The 14,706-nt window shown below is 49.8% G+C and overlaps 1 protein-coding gene across 4 annotated transcripts in view; it reads right to left on the bottom strand.

Moving 5' to 3' along the window:
- Positions 1–14,706, bottom strand: part of PDPK1 (3-phosphoinositide dependent protein kinase 1) — a 70,634-nt gene that overhangs the window by 24,682 nt on the left and 31,246 nt on the right. For all 4 annotated transcript variants that reach the window (XM_033101111.1, XM_033101110.1, XM_033101109.1 and 1 more), the window contains 2 exons: positions 11,124–11,268; positions 10,287–10,384 (listed from right to left, as the gene is read on the bottom strand). In XM_033101111.1, the coding sequence (XP_032957002.1) occupies positions 10,287–10,384; positions 11,124–11,268 (243 nt within the window). The remainder of the gene's footprint in view (positions 1–10,286; positions 10,385–11,123; positions 11,269–14,706) is intronic.

Raw genomic sequence — 14,706 nt, forward strand, 5'->3', positions numbered from 1 at the left:
CGCCTAACTTGTCCAGGGCCCTCCCCTCACACCCCCTTCTCCCCCTTCCTCCCAGGGCGGGCTCAAAGGTCACTTGCTCAGTGACACCTGCCCTGATCCCCTCCCTGCCTCACGTTCTCCTGGCACTTCTCACTGACACACCAGAGCTGCACTCACCCAGCATTCTGGCAGCTGGAGCATCTCGACGTGCCTGTGGCGCTTAAAATGCAGACACCCGGCAAGCACACTGAACGTGCGCAAACGCAGGCTGTGCACACGGCAGGGATACCCTCTCCTTGTACCAAACTGCTCAGGGCGGACGGGGGCTATCAGGGGAATAAGACTCAGGGGTCCCAGCTGGGATGTCTGCAACATCCCGCCGCCTCTGGTGCGGGATGCGACACAAAGGTCACCAAGTTCAACTACAGCCCTGTGGGGTCGGTTGACAGCAGGACCCGCTGGAAGGCCCAACAGCAGAGAGAGGAGGCACTGACACCCACGTCACCCAGCGGTCCCGAAAGACCTCGGAGGCTCATCAGGGCAGCCTGCCCCACATACCGGGCCTGAGGCATACTCCACGGGGAGTCCTCTGGCCCCGGCAGCTCTCCTGGCCTGTCCCCAAGGCCAGAGGGTGCAGGATCAAGGACAGGGATTCCACTGTAAGAGCCACCACTGTCTGAGAGCAAATCAGTTCTCAGAGGAGAGCGTGAAATGCTACGTCACCTCCAATGAGTCCCTGGTGGCAGCCCACGTCCCTCACAGCTACCTGCCTCCCACAACCTTTCACACTGGCTGTGTAAGCAGCACTGTCTAACCCTCTCTAAGTGGCCGTTGGCAAGGCTCTGGTTTCGCTCAGACAGGCCAGCCAAGGAGACTGGCGTTCCCATCAGCAGGTCCCAGCATGGCCCGGTCTCCCATCCCATCCCGTCCCCTCCGATCCCGCCCCACCGCCCCAAGGCACACACGAGAGACAACACCGTGCTTTAACACCATTTTGTTCTGCACAAATAAGCCCCTTTAACCCAGCCTGACCACTCTGCAGATCCAGCTGTCCTTTCTCTCAGCATCTTTAATACTCTGCTAGAAATTATTTGTCTCTGAGGACAAATTTTCCTGAACCAACCTGAAGTGTATTACGCCAGTACACCGACCGCTGAGAGGTCTTGGGCCCTTTGGAAACACTTCTGAAATCAGGCAGCACTAAAGACAGTGACGTGTTCACTGACATGTCAACATTCCTCTAGGAGGGGTCTCAGCTGTGAGACAACTGGGGACATCTAGCAATGTCTGCAGACATTTCTAGCTGCCACAACGGGGCAGGAAGGGGCTACTGTTGCCTAGTGGGTAGGAGTCAGGGATGCAGCTCACCCTCCTGCAGGGCATCAGACAGCCCCACAGCCAAGCATCCCCCAGCCCCAAAGGTCCCTGGGACTCAGCTGAGAAGCCCTGGGAGGCCTGCGCGCAGCCGCACCCGGGACCGCACTCTCCACGGCACAACCAGCAGCCCTCTAAAGACACGGCCTGAACACAGCAGAGCAGCCAGCTCGGTCCGGGACATCCTGGAGAAGGGCGAGCTGGGAAGAGAGCACAGCTTAAAGGTTCTTCTCAAAACTGACCACCCCGCTTCACATATGTTCCAGTCTGGGGGAAGAAAACTTCTCTTCCCGCATGGACCGAAGACTCTGTGCTGGGCTTGGGCCTGACTCCGAGATAACGTGACAGGTTACAGCTACCTGTGACAAAACACAACAGACCCTGTGTTGTCTGTCTACAAAATCCTTTATAGTATACAGCTATAAATAACACAACACGTGAATTAAAATGCCAAAGGCGCCCAGGGCCCACAGCCACACCAGGTCAGCATGCGATGGCAGCACTGAGACAGGCCCACCACATCCCTGCTCACCATCCCCAGGTCGCCCGAAAGCCAGAGGGTCTCCCTGGGGGGGACTTCCTGGATGCTGGCTCAATGGCCTCCAAAGGCAAGTGCCCAGGAAGGAACTGCAGACAAGGCCGATGTGATGGCTCCTCCCCATGTGTCCCCAGAGGCAGCCTCAGTCCTCAAGGCGGGATCCTGTGCCCTGGAGCCTGAAACCAGCAGGAGCCCCCAGGAGGAGAGATGAGGGTCATTCCTCCTGCCCTCCCCCATGCTGTAACCTTCTCCCATCAGTGGCCCCCACCCAGACACTGGTCCCTCCTGCCTGCCCCCACCCTGGGGTTCCAGGGGCTCACAGTCCCCTTGGGGATCAGCCTTGCTGCTTCCTCTGCCCTGCTGTCCACACCTGGTTCCCTTGGCGAGTTCCTCTCCTCTAAAGACTTCTAGGCTGCACACGCGCCCTGCCAAGGACACTGGAGTGATTCACGAAGAGAAAAAACAAACCAACCAAGAGCCAAAACCAAACGAAACCATTCAACCACAAACGAATCAAAGAAATGCAAATGAAAACACCACAGCTTATCAAATCAGCAAAGATAAAAAAGAAGGAAAATTACACACAGTGTGGGCAAAGATTTGAGGAGACAGACACTCAGTGCTGCTGGTGGGGATACAAAATAGTGCAACAACTTTGGGGGGAGCTGTTTTCCAATAAGCACTGAAAGCCACAGAGAATAGGCTTCCCCCCCAGACCTGCACTTGACACTTCACTGCCTGAGCAGTGTTTCCATTCTTCACAGTAATCACGCATTGTTACTGTGGTTTCTATCTTTTTATGCTATCATTACAAAGTTCTAGAAATATGTTTTATATGGAAAGATGTATATCATGCCTAATTAAGGAACTCAGGCTATCAAGCAGTGCGCAGACGTGGCGGTGTTTCTGAACGGATACATAATGCATACAACAAAGTCTAAAGGACAGACCCCCACCCCTCCACACCCCCCCGCACGGCTGGGCTTTAAACAGTGAATCATGTCATCAGGACTGTGTTGTTCTCTGGTCTGGCCCGGCGGCTTCTCTCCCATGACACCTGCGGCTTCCTGTGCCCAGTGGCCTGTGCCCACCTTCAAATGGCCAGACTCCAAGTCCCTGGGGATGGGCTCCATCCCTTTTGGAAAGGAGCTCTGGTGAGTCAAGAGAGGAATGACTCCTCTGGCGTGTGGAAAGGAATAGCACTGTCCTCAGAATAATATTCTAAAGGTACAAAATAAAATATACACAACTACAAATGAAGTGTCAAAATATGAAAGTAATAACTGCGGGAGGTAATAATATATCATTTTCTTTAATACACTACATAAAATCTGGCAGCAGATCCAACAATACAGTAATTCTGAAGTGGTGATGAGCGCCAACAATAGATCAAGAATCTGTGACAACGAAACGGGACACGAAAACACCTGTGATTTCTCCTGATGAGACACAGGTACTTGTTGCCTAACTTCACGATGAAAGGAAATGTTCTTTCACTGAAAGGTGAGTGAAAATAAGTAATTTTCTCCTCTCCAGCTTCAGGGCTGGCTGGCTTCTATCTATTTATGACAGTAGGGTAAGAGCTGCAGAGAGAGCCTTAGAAAAACCAGGGAGATAATCCAGTCACCTCCGCCTGGAAGCTCAGAGATTAAGACAAAGGTCAACCTTCTCCAGCTACTGGAAAACCAGGCCGAGAACCCACCGTTGGCCAACTTGACATCCTCTGTGCCGCTGGCCCCTCACCAGCAGGCCGCGGGCAGGGGAATGGAGAAGGTTCTGGGACTGCATTTCCTGTGTGTGTGCTTCTCTTTTTAAAAATTTTTTTTTCCTTGGGGGGGGTGTTGTCTCCACCCTCAAAGTGGTTCAAAGCAAGTGCCAGCATCATGGGCCACAGACCAGTCTGGCCACCGCAGATCTCCAAGTCAGACTCTGAGGTGCCAGTGGGGAAGTGGGGTGCCAGGAGGTCAGGAGACACCCCCACTCTTTTCGAGCCAGAAGTACAGACTGCTAGTGTCTCACCCATAAGCCCACATGTGAAGCACAGCAAACACTCCATAAAATGTGGTTACCTCTTGGACAGAAGACAAGAAAAATGAACACGGCAACACATAAAAAGGAGTCTGCACCATGACCAAATGGGATTTATCCCAGGAATACAAGGGTGATTCAACATAAAGAGAATAGGCAACGCAGTACTGTTATCACATCATCCGAATGAAGGACAAAACACACGATCACCTCAATAGATGCGGGAAAAACATCTAACAAAAAATTCAACACTCCTTTATGATAAAACTATATAAAACGAGGAATAAGAGGGAACTTCCTCAACCTGAGAAAGGCATCTGAAAAACACACAACGCACCTCATACTCCATGGTGAAGGACTGAAAGCTTTTCCCTGAGATCAGGAACAAGGCAAGGAAGCTGTTCTTACCATTTCTATTCATTGTAGTGGAGGTTCTACCAGGGCAATTAGGCAAGAAAATGAAATAATACGCCTCCAGATTAGAAAGGAGGAAGTAAACTAATCTTGTATACACATGATAACATGATCTTGTATACACACATCAACTGCATTTCTATACGCTTGCTATGAACACTCTGAAAATGAAATTAAGAAAATTCTCTCTATAATGGCCTCAAAAATAAAATACTTACTAATAAATTTAACAAAAGTACAAAGCTTATATGTGTACTGAAAAACTATACAAGATTTTTGAAAGAAATTACAAAAGATCTAAATAAATAGAAAGACATCTCAGGTTAGAGGATCAGTAGACTTACTATTGTTAAGATGGCAATTCAGACGGTCCCGGACCTACGATGGTTTGACACAATATTTTGACTACGATGGCACAAAACCGTACTTCGAATTTTGATCTTTCCTGGGGCGAGTAAGATGAGGGACGACTGGCAGAGCCACAGCTCCCAGGCAGGCTCGTGACCCGGAGGGTACACAACGGATACTTTACAGTGTACTGTGTAGCCAGCGTTTTTGGATATTGTGTCCTAAGCACATTTAAGGTAGGCGAGGCTAAGCGCTTATGTTCAGTGGGCGAGGTATAGTCAACGTGCTTTCGACTAATGCTGGGTTTATCAGGACGAAAACCCACTGTTAAGTCAAGGAGCACTTCCCATACTGATCCATACATTCAACACCGTTCCTACCCAAATCCCAGCTGGCTTTTACTGAGGACAACGCATGCAAGGGTCATCCAGGTTGTAGCATGGCACATATCAACTCCAACCCTTTTCAGGGCTGAATGATGTCCCACTGCCTGGCTAGACCACATTTTATCTAGTCATCAGCTGATGGACACTTAAGTTGCTTCTGCTTTTAGACTATTACAAATAAAGCTTTGGACATTGCTATGCGACTCTTTATGTGAACCTGTTTTTAATTCTTTTGGACATATACCTAGAACAGGGGTTTCCAAAGTGCGGCCCGCAGGCCAACTGCGGCCCACAATCCATTTGTTAATTGGCCCGCAGCAAATTCCAAAAATATATTTAGTTTAGTTAAATAAACCAGGTGAGACAATACGTACTTCACCTCGAGTGAGTGGCCCGGCTGTGTGTGTATTTTACCGCATATGGCCCTTGGTGAAAAACGAAAAAAGTTTGGACACCCGTGACCTAGAAGTAGAGTTATAAGGTCACTATGTTTAACTTCTGAGGAAGTGCCAGGCTGTTCCCCAAAGTGACTGCATCATTGGACCATCTCACCTGCAGAGCATAAGGGTTTCACTTCCTCCACATTCTTGCTAACACTCAGCTGTCTTTTTGAGCAGAGCCACCCCAGTGGGTATGAAGTGGTATCTCCCAGTAGTTTTGATTTGCATTTTCCCCATGACATTAAAAGCATCTTTTCATGTTTCTTGGCCATTTGTTTATCTTCTATGGAGAAATGACTAATCCCTTTGCCCATCTCTTTTATTTTTTGTTATTATGAGTTCTTCCTGTATTCTGGATACAAGTACTTATCAGATATTTGATTTAGAAATATTTTCTTCTCTTTAGGGGTTGTCTTTTCACTTTCTTGGCACAAAGTATCATGGCACAAAAGTTTTTAAACTTGATGTGGTCTAAATTATCTATTTTTTCTTCTGTTGCTTGTGCTTTTAGTATTGTACCTAAGAAACCATTTCCTAACCCAAGATGAGGAAGATTTACCCCTGTGCTTTCCCCCAAAAGTGTTACGTTCAGATCTCTGATCTCTCCAAGCTAACATCTGAGTTGACTTTTGTGTGTGGTATGAGGCAGGGGGGTAATAATGTTTTAGACGAATTGCTCATCACTGGAGGATGGAGGTGAAAACCAGTTCATCGCTTTCAAAAGTGGTAGATAAAGGGAAAGAAACAAGCATTTATCCTGTTTTTCCTCTACAACTGATACCACTAGTTAATAAGCAAATAGTTGCTATGAAGAAGTTTCTCTTTAAGGAAGAATTCCAACTCGTGAATGAAAGAATTAGACTATGATCATTTTGCATTCTCCATGAACTTATGGATCTAGGCCACTATGGTTATAAATAAAGGGCTGCTGACATCCCCAGAGGGAGAAATGAATGGATGTCAAATGCTTCCTAAGGAAGGAGGCAGCACCAGCAGCCTTTGGTATGAGAGGATTGAACCTGATGTGACCAAGCGGCCAGCTCCAATGCCCGTTTACAGGATGTGGCAGCGGGGAGACGAGGACGTTACATGACTCCACAGATGCAATCAGCAAAGTCTGGGAAACTGGAAGACAAACGACCTGGTTTCGTTAACAGACGGCAAGGGAAAAAGTAAAGATGAAGGGGAAGCTACAGATTAAAAGAAATTTAAAGAGGCATATTAACTAAGCTCAAATGAGGGAACTTTATTTGAATCCTGATCCAAGTAAACCACCACCAATAAAATTATGATGTGGAATTATGATTGGAAATTTAACACTATTTTGAAATATTAACCAATTACTGTTAATTTTCTATGTATAAAAGTGGTACAGTACTGCAGTTACTTTTTAAAAGATGCTTTACATCTTAGTGATTAATACTAAAATATTTATAGGAAAAACAAATGGACGATGGCAGAAATCAGGTCACATGTGTGGTTTGAATTTTTATAAAAAGTAGGTGCGCTGTGTTTAAAAGAAAACAAACACTCCATGTATTGAAGCTGCAACTAAACAAATACAAATACTGAGACCAGAGTCAACTGTTTCTCGATGTAAGTTAAGAGTTGTGTTTGGTGGTGTAAGTAAAGGGACTCGACTTTCTCCTCTACCATGTGAACTCTGCCTTTGTGGTGGAAGGAAATCGGTTCTGAAGGCAGCTCCTCCAGAAATGAGCTGGTGGTGTGGTCCTGTCTGTGCTAGAATGGCGGCAAAGCAAAGGCACTGTGAGAGGGGCTTAGCACACCTAGAAGGGGCTTGATCCTGCTCTGAGAGAACGGACGACAGTGTCCAGAGGAGCCATGCAGATAAGGTGCGGCTGGAGTAACAATGATTTCGGCTCCGAAGCCTCCCCATTCCATCTCCCCTCCAGCCACCCTCTCACCCCTCACCCCCGACCCACCCCTCTGTTTGTTTAGCAGAGCCTCCACACCTGGCTGCATACCAAAAAGGCCTGCATAGCTCACGACACAGGTTCCCAGACAGAAAACACAAATCTGAGCCTCCGGGACAACCCGAGCTCCTCAGGCCTCTTGCAAAGAGAGCAAAGATCAGAGACACAGTACAGACGAGGGGTTTGGTCCACATGCTTCAGCTGTCCTCACTCGGACATGTCTGGGGGACCCTTGGGAAAGGTAAGAAGTCACAAGTCCTCTGTGCCAGAAAGTGCTTCCCTCAACGGCTGCCCTGCTGTTTCCCATCCCTGCCCATGACAGACATGGGGAGACTCTACACCAACAGGCAGCAGTGAGAGAGAGATGCAGGGCTCACCCCCTTCCAGGAGCGACCCCTGGGACAGAGGACTGTGAAGACAGACAACCTGCCTCCCACTAGAAGGAAGGCAAAATGTGCTCACTGCACAGCCAAGGAATCTGGGCTCCCACCCCACACTTTCCTTCTGGAAACTTTAAGATGCTTTGGGGAAACCATCTCTGCACAGAAGTTTTTTTTAAAAAGCTATTGCAGGAATAAATTCTAAGATTCTTAAGTACTTCAAGCAGAAAATGAAAGTCACTAAAATGAATCATTCACATAATTATGTATGTTTTTCCCTTTTCCTCTAGAAAGAAAGAAAAAAAAAGCCAACTCATCTATATATGCAAGCAAGTCTCCCTGGTTTACAACGAAGACTTTTAGTGTCCTGCTTCCAGAAAGAAAGAAAAGCAAATTTATTTCACCAATGCATTTAAATTCTTGTATTTTTTTCAATGGCTACAGGGCAACAGGACTAGCCTGTGCCAAATACCAGGTTCTGAAGGAAATCTCAATGAAGGAAGAAAGGCCAGGGATGGGCAGCTCTCAAGGCTGACGGAGTGCACCATAGCAGAAGTCAAAATGAGGTGACAAGCAGCCTGACAAGAACATTTGGGGACGGATCCTGCTTGGTTCACCTGTCATGGACAATGTTATAGTTATGCGTCCATAAAAATATGATCACCAGCCAATAAAACGTTACTATGCAACAGGTATGCGCCTAACAGATCAAGGTTTTGGGGCCTCTCCCAAGTGCCAGCAGGACGTGCCAGCTTTACGTATCTCCAGGCGGAGGCTGCTCATCCTCTGACACCCCCAGTGAGAAGGAAGGAAAAGATTCCACAAAAGGCAGGCAAGTGATGCCAGGACAAAAGCCTTGTTGAGAAATAAGAGCATCTTCCTTGATTGCAGGTTTTGTTTTAGCCCCCAGAGGGTGCTGCTTTAGGATTCTCAGAAGTCCCCACATCCAAGATGGTGTTTTGGTGACTCAGTGAGTGTCTGTGCAGAGATTAAAGCACTAACTGATAGAATCTTCACAAGAAACCTATGTTTGAAAACACAGGGCTGGAATAATACCCGGAAAGGAAAGATAAGGCACCCCACAAAAGGGAACCCACAGAAGCCCAGCCAGGTGCACTGGGCACCTCCCAACAGCACAGATTTGCATCTCTGCCCACGTGTGGCTGGCACAGGGGGGGACCCGGGTGTCAGCCCAGTGGCCGCCCAATGTGCTGTGGATAATCCGGCTGCAGTTCCAGCCCAAGGCCGAGAAGGCCAGCCGGCTGAGCTAGTGGGCTTTCTGAAGAGCCAAGTTCCTTCCCGCCACTGTGTGGGGCTCAGTTTCTAGCTGGAATGAAGTGGGAGCTTCTGGTTGAATCTTTCTTTCACCAACAAACCCTGTATTCACACCCACCATATCGGTTTCCCCAGCACTTGTCATTAAGGTCCTTCTCTCGTGGAAGAGAGACGCGTGCAGTGCATGGAGAGCCCTGCGACAGCCTCTCGAGTCAGGGCGGCTGACAAGTCACACTTGTCCCAAGACCCAAAGTTCATTTTCAAGGTCACTTATTAACTCATGATGGCCTTCCGCTTCCCTCTAACCTCACCATAAAGGGCTTTATCTTCTCTCTATCCCAACACTTGAAAACAGTTTTCAGAAGTAAAACTGCCATTCTTCTACTCCCAGAGTTTATGATTTCCATCCATTAAACATCCGAAGGGCAGTGACAGCCCCTACCAAGATGTCTCCCAGCTAGCTAAGACAAAGACACCCAGGGCACTCTTCTGGCCCAAGTGGACAGCCAGCAACTTCCCCAGGTGATGGAGCTGTCACAGACATAATCCAAAGGTAGGCATCACCCTAGGGGAACAGTGACGAGGAGGGTTTGCAATTATAAACGTGCACTTGACCAGCAGATTAAAATCAGCCCCCGGTGTTCTGTGATTTTGTGGAATCTTGCTATCATGAGTGTGCCTGGGTCACCACTGCCAGCTGCACCCAGGAGATGGGAAGACAGACGGCGGGCACCAGGATACAGGGACAACCTGCAGTGTCAACAGAATAGCTGGGAGCTGACCCATCGAGCCCAGGCCTCTGCATAGACCGGGTACAAATGTGGCACCCCAGCATCTCCCAGGAAGACTAGGGAGGGTGAGCCACGGGGCACGGGCTGGCGCTCACAAAGACCTGTGACAACATGCAGACAGCGCCTGGTGACTCAAGGCCAGGGAGGCCCAACCCCAGGCGGCCTAGGAAGCCCCGCCTTCCCCCCACCCGACCAGGCACCCAATGCCCAGGCCCTCACAGCGAGAGCCGCCTGGGGAGGCCAGGCCTTCCCCAGCGAAGGTTCGAGCATCTACTTTACAGTAATAACAGAGGTATTACAAACATGTCATGAACCACAACGACAAGGCGATTCACCATATGCTAAGAGGTTTCCATCCACGCACGAAGCGGGATCTGTGGAAATAAAGCACTCACACACCTTGTTTACTCTCTGGGGATAACACTTTTGCTGTTCCAAAATCTGTGATCTGGATGTGCATATCTTCATTTAACAAAATGTTTTCTGGCTTCAGGTCCCTGTGAAAGCAGATTTTTTATATTTGAGAGAAAATATTTAGAACAGTAGTAACATTATTACTCTAAATTTTGCTAAAAACAAAATGAAATGGTCAATACTTATAATCTTTACAGACTAACAACCAAGAATGCAAGTCTTACACTGAACAAATATCAACTGCATACAATGGAGACATTCAAATTACATCACTTCAAAGCTGCATCTATTATTTTTAATACTTTTTACTGAAATACCACCTATCATTTTTAATCCATAAAATAAAGAGCTTTTAGACCTCTTGTGGGAATCATTTCACAATATATGTAAATTGAACTATAATGCTGTACCCCTTAAACTTAGAGTGATGTATGTCAATGATTTCTCAGTAAAACTGGAAAAATGTTAAAACAGTAAATTTTACATTTTACCACAACTTTGAAAAATCAATAAAAAAGAGCTTATTTGAATACTTTCCATTTGACTTTATCAGAAAGTCATGGAAAACGAGACCAGAAGTACACACAAAAGCTCCAAGTGACAAAATAAAAGCAGCAGTCGAGATGGGTAGGAAAACTGTTAGCCAGGCAAGAAAAGACATCGGGTAAGTTTTATATTATAGGTGAAGGTCCATGAGGCTCTCAGATCAGGGTGACGTGAACTCTTTCTTCTCAGTTCTCCCATCAGGCATCCCACCCTCCGTGAACGAAACCAGAGCCGTCCCCGGGCCTGTGGGCAGAGCCCGAGGCCCCAGCTTGGTACCTGTGGATGATGCCCCGGCCGTGCAAGTACTCGAGGGCAGACACCATCTCGGCCGTGTAAAATCGGGTGCACGTCTCATCGAACGAACCGATTTTGCGAATGTATTTAAGTAGTTCTCCATTTTTGGCATAACTAAGGCCAAAATCTAAATATTGCATAGTTAAGGAAGAATGCAAAAAGTCAGTTTTTTAAACTAACCTGAACCTAATAGGAATTTTTTAAGTTCATGAAAACTGAAGGTACCTGTGGCCCCTCTTCCAGTCAGATCTGTGGCCAATGGGAATCCCAGGCCCCAGGGCCAGGGCGAGGCCCAGGGGGCTTTCTCGCCAAGAACACGACGACACAAACCTCTCAGCCCAACTGCCCCTCTGGACCTCACGGGTCCCAGAAGGCACCTGTGGCCCCAGTGAAGGGAAGTGCTAGAGACGGCGGTCAAATGCCTCTTTGGAGGCTTCAGCCAAGGTGTGTGTGTGTCTGTGCGTGCACAGGGGGTGTGGAGTAGGGAGCACCCGCCATAATCCAGTCTCCACAACAGCACAACACGCAAACATTTACTGAGCACCAGCTGCGTTCTACATGCTGTGCTAAGAGTCAATTCATGTAAAGGTTTCTCAGATGAACGCTCCTTTCCAAGTGCAAAGTGACAAGTTTTGTAAGAGAAATGCCGTTTTATTCACTTCTTGGTTCACTCTATTTATCGGGCACCCACTAGGGAGAGACTCGCAGAACATGACACCACGGCAGCAATTGGTTTTCTTTCTCGTCTCCCTTTTCCAAATGGGATTAAAGGTTACAAAACAAGTGGATCCCACATAACTGCTTCCTCCTAGAAGCAGCAAACCTCTGCGCCTGTTAATGCAAATCTACAGGTCACTCGCTGTTCCCTGGCAGGCAGAGACATGGGCCCACGTCTTCACCGGCCCTGAGCGGCGTCTCTGAGGTAGGGAAGGTGTGGTCCGTGCTCAGGGTGTTTCATCTAGCTTCTGTTTGCCAAGGCGCCACCATCTCCCACCACGGAAGGAATCTGAAGCTGCAGTACCGTGAGGACAAGCTCGGGAGGAAGTGACCAGCCACCAGGGCTGCCCAAACCTGCCCTGGGTCCAGCCTCACCTATGGCCACCCAAGCCCTTCCAACTAGGATATCTGACAGGAACCTGAAGCAAAAAGCAAACCTTACTCCTAGGGAATGCAAAGGGTCTGGGCCAGCCCTCTTCCCACCTTGCCCGGCTCTGTCTCCTCCCTAGGGAAGGCTGCAGACTCTGGCCCGCCTGACCCCAAACAGGAGCTCAGTGCTGCCTGGGCAGGTGACCCCCCGGACTAGCCAAGGAGCCTCACCAGTTACGAACGCCTTCTCCCAGGAGCCTGCAGCCTAGAGACTTGGCACAGCGCCTCTTCCTGTTTCACAGGTTCTGCCCCTTATCTGACCGTCCCCTGAGTTCCTATTTCCTGCGTGAGGGACACTTCTAGTTCTCTAGTCGGCTGTGGAGCTAAGATGACTGACAGGTTTTGAACACAACAGATGCAGAGGTTAAGGATCACAGCTCCAGGCCTGTGTTTCCTCCAACCACCCACATTCCTCATCCTCCAGAAGCACTTATTCAGGCCTCTTTGGTCCATTTCCCATCAAACATTTCTACTTCCCTCAGCACAGCCGACGCCCCAGGACTCCGAGGAGGAGGCAGTTCTAGTGGATGGAGTGGGTACATTACCAGGAGGATGAGCACAGATTAGGCCTATGGCAGAACCTGCTGAACCCAAAGCCTGCACTTTGCAGAGGAACCTGGCCCAGAGAGGTTAAGCAACTCACTCAAGGTCACAAAGCCAAGGGGAGACAGGATTGGAGCCCAGCCTCCTGAGGCCTAGTGCATTGCTCCTGTCCCCAAGCTCCAAGAGGGGACACACAAGGACGAGTAGGTGGTGGGTGGAAGAAGAATGCAGGCTAGCAACAGACTCTGAAACCACTCAGCCCTCATCCCTGCAGAAGGGAAAGACACCCCTGCTGCCCCCGCCAGTTCCAGTGCTCAGCCCAGCGCCGCAGACTGGGAGGGAGGGTGGGCTTGAGCTCAGGGGTATCTTGGAGCTCGGCTCCATCTCCTGGGAGCCAGGCCTGAGTCTTGTCAAGCTGAACCTCCAGAGGACAGGGAAGCTGCCAGTGCCCAGGGCCCCGCATGGACCCACCACCAGTTTCCAAGCTGCCACGGGGTGTCCCCGGGCTCTGCCTCACCTGTTCTGAGGGAGTTTTGCACCTGCCATTGCTCCAGTCTCTCCCCAACATGTAAGTTATGGCTAAAGTGAGGGTGGTACGATACAGGCGTGTTCTTTAGGCAGAAAGTTTCCTTTCCTTTTTCCCTCAATACAATGTACACTACTAAGCATTTCGAGCGGGGCACAAGTCCCCAGGTTCACTCCTGTCGGAGCTAAAAAGCAAGCCCTCACAGCCTTCACAGGCATTGGGATTTGTCGTAAAATGGAAGTGCAATAGTTACCATTGGGCAAAGGCCTATAGTCCCCTCCCCTGAAGTGCTCTGGCCAGCCCCGTCTGAAATCAGCTCCCTCATCTGGACTGAGCCACCTGGTCCCATCACACCGAACCTGGGGGAAGCAGCAGCCAAGTGCGTGCAGTCTGCCAGAGACCCCCAGCCAACACGACGCACTGTCCCACGGGCCCTGCAGGAAGTCCAGGCCTCCGGACAATCTGGCAGCCAGATCCCCTCGAAGGCTTGAGGAGGGGCAGTCACGTGGGTCCCGAGGAGCATGAGCAGTGAGGATGGGGGGACAAGGTGGCCTCTGAGGAGAGACACAGAACAGACATGAAGAGGCCCCTTCAATGTCCTCAGGAGGCCACTGAGGGCTGCTGCATGAGCATGACAGCAGAAGGTGGGGACACGGGGACGCTGGGGCCAAGGGGAGAGGTGAACACACTATAACACCTAAAACAAGGCATCCCCCTCCCACCCCACATGCCCTTGGATACCGGCCACTTTACTCTCCCCTGAATCCACTGAGAAGAACCTGCCCCGGGCGCTGTCTGCACTTCCTTCCTTCCCGGGTTCTGTCTTGAACCCTCTTCCCACCTCCAAACTGACACTGTCAACAACTCGCACAGGGGCCAATCCCCAGATCAGGCCCCAGCCCGCGTACCTGACCACCCGGCAGCATCCTCCATCAGAAACCATCTGGTTCCTTGGCCCCCCGTGTCTGTCTTCTCAACTCACTGGCCACAACCCCCTCTACCCTCAGCTGCCTTGAAGGACCCCTTCCAAGCATTGCTCTGCATGCGGGGAAGAGCTGGGCTCGGGCCTCCAACCTCGGCCCCTGCGGAGCGCCCGCCAGTGGCTGGCCAGGCCGCTGACACCTCCCTGGCTCCTTCCTGAGCTCTGCTAGCCGCAAGCACTATGGATGCAGCAAATGCCAGCCCGACAGCCACTCCCAGCCTGGGCTCCCCTGTCTCTTCGGCTCAATTACAGCACCACTGTGTCCCCGGGCTCTCAGCTCCACACCTGGCAGCCACGTGGACTCCTCTCCCTCGTGCATTCACTTACCGCAGCAGCAGAGCAAACAGCTGCGCTGATCGAGTCCCTCC

The sequence above is a fragment of the Rhinolophus ferrumequinum genome (assembly GCF_004115265.2).
Source record: "Rhinolophus ferrumequinum isolate MPI-CBG mRhiFer1 chromosome 15 unlocalized genomic scaffold, mRhiFer1_v1.p scaffold_54_arrow_ctg1_1, whole genome shotgun sequence".
Taxonomy (NCBI): Eukaryota; Metazoa; Chordata; class Mammalia; order Chiroptera; family Rhinolophidae; genus Rhinolophus; species Rhinolophus ferrumequinum.